The sequence below is a fragment of the Micromesistius poutassou genome, assembly GCF_964030765.1.
Source record: "Micromesistius poutassou genome assembly, chromosome: 22".
NCBI lineage: Eukaryota > Metazoa > Chordata > Actinopteri > Gadiformes > Gadidae > Micromesistius > Micromesistius poutassou.
In genome coordinates, this window is record NC_140292.1 from 11,572,400 (window position 1) to 11,581,849 (window position 9,450).

A 9,450-nucleotide genomic window follows, 5' to 3' on the forward strand; every position below is an offset into this window, starting at 1 on the left:
ACAATCGCACAGTTGGCATAAAACACATTTTTCTCAAATTGATAGTGTCAATATTTCTGTCTGTGGTTTAAATTTAAAATACATTAAATAATTTGATTGTAATATATTTTAATGGGTGTAAAAAACAAAAAGATTATGCAGTTAAGATGGCAATAGCAGTCGGTTGATGAAAGCTTAAACTGTACAGTTTGTTGCTTACTGAAACATATTATACAATATTATAGACAATATTATAGATCGTACATGATGAAATCCCTAAATTCCTTGCAATTGCACGTTGAGAAAGGTTGTTCTTAAACTGTTGGGCTATTTGCTCCCACAGTTATTCACAAAGTGGTGAACCTCGCCCCATCCTTGCTTGTGAACGACTGAGCCTTTCTGGGATGCTTCTTTTATACCCAATCAAGACACTCACCTGTTTCCAATTAACCTGTTCCCAGTCTTTTGTTGCCCCTATCCCAGTTTTTTTTTATGTTGCTGGCATCAAATTCAAAATGAGTGAATATTGGCAAAAAAACAACAAAGTTTATCAGTTAGAACATTAAATATCTTGTATTTGTAGTGTATTTAATTGAATATATGTTGCAAATGATTTGCAAATCATTGTATTCTGTATTGGATATTAATTGTACAGAGCGGAACACATTTTCAATCATGTGGGACTCACACTGACTGGGATATTATTTAATGGCAATAGCGCCCCCTGTTGGCCCACTAAGGAATCCTAGCAAGCAGGGGTCTTATTCTAGTAGTTGAGCAGATGAGGTGGCCCGGGCCCCTGAGGTCAGAGCTCGGAGACATCTGGCCCTCAATGTTTCATATCAAACCCTATCTTTCTTTTTCAATCATTTTCAATTTGTTATGATTATGTGGGCAGACTTTGACATAGGTGGCCTACCATGCTTGATGGACAGCGATGGTTAGCGATAATAATACAATATGAAGCATGATTATAACGATAGGCTAGCATCCATCCCTTTATTCGATTAATTTGAAATGCCATCTCATTACCAAATAAGGTAATGAGATGGATCTCCACATCACCGTCTCATCCCGTAACATTTAGCATTTAAAACAATCCATCTCGTACCATATAAGGCTTGTTTTGAGAGGTGCTGAGGTCCCCTTGACGACAGCATCAGTGCCTCATTCAACTGAGACTCCACGCGGACACACGCTGCCCCAGGTTGTCTTTGCTGATTGTTGCTAATTGTTGCTAATTATTCGTTGGTTGATCATTATATCTACTTGACTCTACTTGTCGAAGACGAAAGCAAACATCGGTGGCTGTTGCTCCAGACAGGTAAAATGAAATCTTAATCATAACTCTTGAATGTTACACCTGGGAAGTTTTCCTTGAGGTTGCGATGGAAACCTTTAATCAAATTATGAAACAATACAATTATTGGTCATGCATTTATGTAATAATCCCGATGAGTAACCCGATATTTACGGCCAACACTGAAACCTTATTTTAATCAATTATATTTTAAAAACAAACATCTGGTCGCCAGCTTCTTATTTGTTGTTCTTTGAACACGTGTTAGCGACCTGGACGTTGTGACGGCCGCAGGCTGCAGTGACCATTTAAGGCCCAGTTGAGATTGCCTAGTGTGAGCACAGGCCAGCGGCACAGTGGGGGGCAATCGGACTTGTACGGTACAGGGCAACTATGGAGTGCGCCCTTAGAAAGGGTCAATGCAGCCTGCGGCCAGTTTTTTTTTAATGTAATTTATTAAAATAAGGTTTCAGTGTTGGCCGTAAATATCGGGTTACTCATCGGGTAATTACATAAATGCAATCCCAAACTGGAATGAATGGAAGGCCTATCTAATGGCTACTTTCTTGAACTCTGATTATATTTCATTCAGAGTCAACATGGGCAAGAGGAGAGGAGCAGACATCCGGGACTTTGTTGGTGCTAAAAGAAGAGTATGAGAAATGAGCTCAAGTCTTATAGATGATAAATCAGCTTGTATTTGCTGTGGTTATATATTGTGTTATATCGATCTACTTTACTTTTTTGTCATTTATTTTCTATTGGTAATTGGCTTAAACATTCCCACAGCATATTGTATACTGTGTGTGCAATACAATAATTAATAGTAATTCAAATAGTAATAGTAGTTCAAAAGTTTGAACATATGTTTAATAACTGCTTGTGTTTTCTTTTATTTATTGATTTTTGAATCAATCATGTATCATAATTATTTTCCCCATCATCATTAAAATATTGTGATATTATAAATAATTCTCATCTTTCTTCAAACAGCGCGCCATGGAGGAAGATGGAGGAGCAGCTGACCACTGCCCGGCCCCTTCTGTGGTTGTATCGCTAACACAGAGGGAACCCTCTTTCTCCCCCACTACATCTCTCCCCTCTTCTCCTGTCTCCCCCACTACATCTCTCCCCTCTTCTCCTGTCTCCCCCACTACATCTCTCCCCTCTTCTCCTGACTCCCCCACTACATCTCTCCCCTCTTCTCCTTACTCCCCCACTACATCTCTCCCCTCTTCTCCTGTCTCCCCCACTACATCTCTCCCCTCTTCTCCTGACTCCCCCACTACATCTCTCCCCTCTTCTCCTGACTCCCCCACTACATCTCTCCCCTCTTCTCCTGTCTCCCCCACTACATCTCTCCCCTCTTCTCCTGTCTCCCCCACTACATCTCTCCCCTCTTCTCCTTACTCCCCCACTACATCTCTCCCCTCTTCCTGTGTCTCCCCCACTACATCTCTCCCCTCTTCTCCTGTCTCCCCCACTACATCTCTCCCCTCTTCTCCTCTCTCCCCCACTACATCCTTCCCCTCTTCTCCTGTCTCCCCCACTACATCCTTCCCCTCTTCCAGTGTCTCCCCCACTACATCCCCCCCCTCTTCTCCTGTCTCCCCCACTACATCTCTCCCCTCTTCCTGTGTCTCCCCCACTACATCCCTCCCTGTTTCTCATCGCCCCACCTCTCTCTTCTCGTCCCCATCTTCTCCTGTCTCCACTGCCACATCCGTCCCAGTTCTGTTCCCTGCTCCTGTTCTTCTGTCCTCTGGTATCTCCCCAATAACTGTGTCTCCTTCTCCCTCCCTCCCCTCCTCTCCCTCTCCAACAGGAATCCTGAATCTTCCAGATGTCACCACCCCCAGCAGCAGCGATGTCTCCTCCCCACCAGTCTTCTCATCTCTGCAGCGGTACGTCACCGGGACAGGCTTTAGACATCAAATAGAAACCGATGAATGAGTGAATCCATTTTGCTAACAGGTGACGTTACTTTCCTCCTCATGGCTGTGTTTCCCTCTCTGTTCCCCTGGTCCCTGTGTGGTGCAGTCAGCCTCAGCGGGCCGAGAGCAGCCAGGTGCGGGCCTCCTCTGGAAGGAGAAAGACCCAGCAACGCCAGCAGGCCCGAGGGTAAGATACAGGAAGGACATCTCTGAAGCTGCTTCTTTAGAGAATAAACATGAATACAAGCAGCCTCTGTTTGGGGCCGCTGATGCCTTCACCCCCTTATAGTCCATAGTTTAAGGGGTTCTGGTTATATTTGTAGAGATTTACACTTCAAGCACATTACTTGTCTCTTCTTTCAAACCTAATATTCCCTACTAAATCCTACAGGCTGGTACATTGACTAATGATGTGGATGTGTTTTCTCCAGGCTGCCCAACATTGGCAACAGCTGCTTCCTGAACGCGGCCCTGCAGTGTCTCTACAGCCTGCCCTGCTTCTGCAGGGACATCACGGGGCAGGAGGACCTCTGGAGCCCCCGGGGAAGAACCACACTGAAGCTGCTGAGGTAGAGAACCAGACCCTTAGCCCTCACATTAGAGAACCAGACCCTTAGCCCTCACACTAGAGAACCAGACCCTTAGCCCTCACACTAGAGAACCAGTTAGCCCTCACACTAGAAGAGATCAAGACCCTTAGCCCTCACACACTACAGTACAGCTTGGACGATTTACTGTCAAATTGAATGCTCCACTGTACAATATTAAGTATACTTAATGCCCTTGGTCTTCATATGCTGTTCCCCAGGTCCTTGGGGGAGCTCTATAAATCCCAGCAGGGTGAGGGCTCCTACAAAGGCAAGCGCCGTCTCCTGTGGTCCATCAAGAGCAGTCTGGCTGAGTTCAACGAGGAGTACAAGCATTGCTCTGAGCAGGTACAGCCGATGACTCCTTATCTCTTGGCTAATGCAGCGGTTGAGAAGTGAACACATGTCAACTGAACTTGTGGTTTCTGACAGGATGCTCATGAGTTCCTGCTCCTCCTCTTCATGAAGATGAAGATGGAAGGTGAGACCCTGCAGGAGACCTCCGCGTCACCCAGCTACATCTGCCCCGTCCAGAACTTTGAGTTCAGACTGCAGTGTGTCCGCACCTGCCTCAGGTAACGCTCGACTCTGTTGAATGGATTATTCATGTCACATAGTACCACTATAGTGCCTCCATCGTTCAATGATGGAAATCAGAGTCAATCACTGCTCCACTTTTGGCATCATGATGTGGTCTGCTGTGTTGTAACGGTTTAAGATGTTCTGATCTCTGCCCGTCTTAAAGCTGTGGAGACGAGGTCTTCCAGGAGGAGGAGCAGAACCACCTGTCCCTGGACCTCCAGCCGTCGTTGACAGCCGGCCTCCAACTCTACTTCAAAGTCAGTACACCGTTGTGTTTAGGGCTGGAAATCGGAGCCTAAAAATAAAATCGAAGCCTGTAAAAAAAAAAAGTAGCTTTATAGATGTGTGTCGTTGTGAGATGCTTCATTAGATGCGTCAACAAAGTCTTCGCTCCGGGACATAATGTACACTTTACATGCATGTTCTTGCCTTTGACCTCAATGAATTAGTGTTTATATATCGCCACCTTGAAAATGCCAACTTTTCATCGGATTGCTCTGGACTTGCCATTTGCTACCGCTTCATCGAATCTGTTTGGTGTTCGTGTGTGCGTGTGGCACGCATATCCTGGCTTGTGTGTAAAAACACTGGCTCCGATTGGCTACCATGAAACATGACTCTGCCTTAGCCAATAATAATCGCTTATCCATTACGCTGGGCCATTGATACTCACTTTCCCTCAGCCTTCAGAGTTGGAGTGCACCTGCCGGCAGTGCTCCGGACGCCAGGCATCAGTGGTTCGGCATTTCCTCACTCTGCCAAGGTGAGCCACGAACCGGAGTCTGTTGTCTCCCATGTTGCCTTGAAGCAGCCTTTTCATACGTGCGGGCGCGTGTGTGCATGCAGCCATCTAACGATGAACCATGTATGTGTCCACAGAGTGTTACTGCTCCACGTGAAGCGCTTCCACCATGACGGGGCGCGGTTGAGGAAGGTGACGGATGCCGTCAGCATTCCTCCGTGGCTGTCTCTGGCCTCCCTCGTCGGAGAGCAGGGTGCTGCAGCTGGGATGGACCCATTGAGGTAAGAGATGAGGAAAGCCTTAAACACTAAACACTAAATCATTTTAGTGTTTCACTTATGATCCTCAATATCCAATTAATCATGATGAATGGAATGTGTTGTAGAGCAAGTGATGGAGAGTGGGACATCGCACCTGGAGCCAAACCAAGTGCAAACACGGGTAAGAAAAGAGAGATTGAGATCTCATGCCTCACCGCTTGGGTTTGTCAGTTGTGTACAAAACATGATTGTTGGTATGTTTCTCAGCAGCAGTGGATCATCTTGACAGTGCAGGAGACAGGGACAGAGATCTTCAGGAAGGGCATGTGGTGAGAGGGGGCAGAGGGAGAGCTGTAGTACAAAGTGGGACAGAACATGGACAGATTCAAGTGAGGATGTAACAGAGAAGCTTGAAGCGTTTTTACACTGCCAAATATGCCTGTCCTAATTGAAACTTTTTCCCGGCATGGTCTGCGAGTTGACAGTGACCGAGGTAATATACAGTCTTGATTTCACACCCCAATGTCACCTCTGGAACCCTACACATATTGGGGGTTCCAGTTTCATGTAAATGCAATTAGACGACATTGCGGTACTAGGGGCAGGACCTGGGTAGAGGTGTTGCTGCGTTGTCTCTACAACAGAGACAACGCAGCGAAATCAATATGAGTAGTTCTACCTGGAGAGACGGTGAAATCGGCGAACTGCTGACCATCATGGGAGGGAAGGTGGTCGCAATTAACAAAGACTGAGAAAGATGGTACGATCTACGAAAGAAGCAAAGGAACTTTCCCTACCAGGCTTTCGTCAGGATAACAAACATGTGGTCAGCAAAATAGGGAATGTGTTGGCGTTTTTGCACTAGTAAATAGTTAATGGCGTTTGTAGCCTACACTCTATGTATTCTACTCATTCTTGCATGTGAGTGGCTTGAATAACAAAAGAAAAAGAAACATTCGGAGTGTGCAAATTATTGGAAAGAGGTCTCCGTGCGTAGTCCCGCCTGCTCCAATGAACCCAGGAAGCCGGCTCCTTGACCAAGGGGGAATACACCCCTTCGGTTTCACACAGGCAAGACAGTGAAATTGCAACATCTGCCAAGCAGCGACCGTACCTGCTTGGCAGTGTAAAAATGCCCTCTGTTTCATCATGTGTTTAGGTAGAGTAGGGTAAGTGTTAGGTTCTCTGACAAATTAATCCTGTTTCTCTACAGAAGGACCACAGCAACCAGAGCGCCTACCGTCTGTCAGGGATGGTCTCTCACCTCGGGAAGAGCATCGACACCGGTAACTGAAGCTTTCATAGTGAAGAATGTACATCTGTACCTGGCACATGCGTTAGACACTAGACCCGTCCCGCGCTGGGAGACAGTGAGGTAATGGATGTCTTGTGTCCCCCAGGTCACTACATCAGTGACGTCGCTGCAGAGGACGGCGCCGGATGGTTCACCCTCAACGACGCCTGCGTGACGCCTGCGGAGACGCTGGTCCTGAGGACCAGAGAGAAGACTGCCTACATTTTGTTTTACGTCCTAAGGTGATACTTTAAACGTTACTCTCTACAACAGCCAATGCAACTTTTTAAACTCAAAGTCTGTTTTACTCACTGAACTTACTGAAAGACTGACTCCTTATTGTCTTATTCCACCAGCGGAGCAGGAGAGGGAGACCAGGAGCCGTCTGGAGCCCAGAGAGACGGAGACCTGTGAGGCCCAGGAGAGCGTCTGATTGGTGGAGCCTCTACAGCCCCCTCTAGGGGCCACGCCCTGCGGCCCCCCTCTACAGCCCCCTCTAGGGGCCCTCAGCCCCCCTCTACAGCCCCCTCTAGGGGCCCTCAGCCCCCCCTCTACAGCCCCCTCTAGGGGCCCTCAGCCCCCCTCTGTGGACGCTAAGACTGATCATAATGAGGATCACATTATTATTTTGTATAATAATAATAATAATAATGAGGAGCACATTATTACTATGTATAATAATAATAATATTATTATCAGGGATGGGCATCTTAAGATATTTTCTTGATCAATCATCGATAAAAATTAACAATCAATTATCGATTGAATCGTTATCTTTCTATAGGCTATTTAAAAGATTCCCGGTGGTAGACAATTCTAAATACTGCATGTTTTTCTCAATGATGCCTATGCAGTGCTTGTAAATGACAAACAATGTGCTCTTAAACACAGGAAACAATTCAAAAAGACAAAATCTGTATTATAGAATAAGAACTTATCGCCAACAATAATCATACAAACCAATTTAAGGGAACAACTACTAAATAATAACAAATGTAGGCCTAAGCGGTACTCGTAAAAGCCGAACAATGAACTTTTGGTCCTCTTAAACGTTTTGAAACAATTCAAAAAGACAATATCTTTATTCTTATTCAAATAATAATCGCAACACAACCTCCTTTTGACTGATAAAAATATCACATGATCGACAAAATTATTAACCATCAATGATCGATTAATCATGCCCATCCCTAATTATTATTATGTATGTATAATAATAATAATAATTGTGAATAATATATAAACTGTATATATATAATAACATAATAGCACTGTATATAATGTAACTAAAAATAAGTTCACCTGTGGAACTAATATATGATAATTTGGCTCTGGTTTATATTTTTCTAAATAATGTGTTTGATGTATAAATAATATAATAACAATTAAAATGTTCATGATAGTAATACTAATATAATTTCAATAATATAATCAATAATAATCACCAGAGTAAATCATAATAACATAGGTCATTAATAAATGTGTTTACTTGTCATCTCGTGTGTTTGGTCCGTTTCTTCAGTCTCCAGCCTCACCCTTTAATCACATCAACCACACAACACAGGTTTACATCGACCACATCTCTGCATCGTTTGAGCAGTAGATTTGAGGAACATCCAAACAACAATCAAAGATCAAAATAGATCATTTCCTCGGATTAGTTACCAGGACTTAAAATGGCTCTCCCATGAAAAGGCCGTATGGACGTTGAAAACATGTCCTACCAACCGATTGATTTGACTTTATAGATAGTAGCCTACCAGCAGAGGCCGCCGTGTTGTTTGTGTGGGCCGTCAGAAGCTGTGAGTGGCAGTAGATGGATCTGGTTCGAGTTGACGGTGGAGAGTTACGGGTTTGACTGCCGCTCCAGGGTCGAAGGTTGTGGAGACACGAGTTACGGGTCGCCTGGAGCGCACCGTGATATCGGACCAACACACAACAACCACAGTCATCGTAGCCAACAAGCTTCATGGAGACTTTTCTGTGTTTATTAGTGAACTGCTTACAATTAATATGCTAAACAGTCTGACGACTTGCGTTTAATAATCTTTTTAGGTTAACCGACTGTACCTGATTCCGTATCTTCAAATATAAATCGGGTGGCTTAAATCAAGCGATCTGATTGGTTCCCAACTGTTGCATAATGAGCGTAGACACACAGCTATGGCGCCCGTTCAGCTTACGGAGTTCAGTATCACTCCGCGCCTAACTTGAACTGTTGTTCATTTATATATAAAAGCAATAGCATAGCCATAGTTCACTAAAGCCTAAAAAACATGTTGATTGATGGAGAGGGTGGAAATGTTGTAAAGCAATAGGCACACAGTGCCAGAGTGAACTCGACAGTAGGCTAAATTGCCGGTGAACCGAGCTACCGTCTCTAGCCTTCTCTCTGAAGGATGCCACAGTGTGTTGCATAGCAACCGCCGTACACTTTGCCGGCAGCCACGAGGGACTACTTTTTTGTATTGTTAAAAAAATGCTTTTCCGACTTTCTAGCTTTTTCAAAATTGAGGGCGTCTATGACTTTCATTTCGCCATACTTACGTAACCGTTTTATAAAAGCAATAGATCACTTCAGTCAGTGGTATACGCTCATTATACCACAGTGAAGGGGGTCGCCGTCCCTCCGCTGCGCCGGGACGGACAACGCCCCTTAACTGTGGTATAATGACCGTATACCACAGCCTGTCGTGATCTATTGCTTAAATATACCATATTCCCAGTGCATCAAAATCAGCTATTTTCTGTCAGAATCACTGCGTTGAACAA

The 9,450-nt window shown here is 44.8% G+C and overlaps 1 protein-coding gene across 1 annotated transcript; it reads left to right on the forward strand.

Annotated features, from left to right (window-relative positions):
- Positions 1-5,517: 5,517 nt before the first annotated feature.
- LOC311367938 (ubiquitin carboxyl-terminal hydrolase 29-like) lies at positions 5,518-7,092 on the forward strand (the record flags this gene model as incomplete). The annotated part of the gene is made up of 4 exons (XM_084486811.1): positions 5,518-5,565; positions 6,598-6,670; positions 6,785-6,920; positions 7,035-7,092. The coding sequence occupies 4 exons, from the start codon at positions 5,518-5,520 to the stop codon at positions 7,090-7,092; spliced, it is 315 nt and encodes a 104-aa protein (XP_084342937.1).
- Between the last annotated feature and the right edge of the window lie 2,358 nt (positions 7,093-9,450).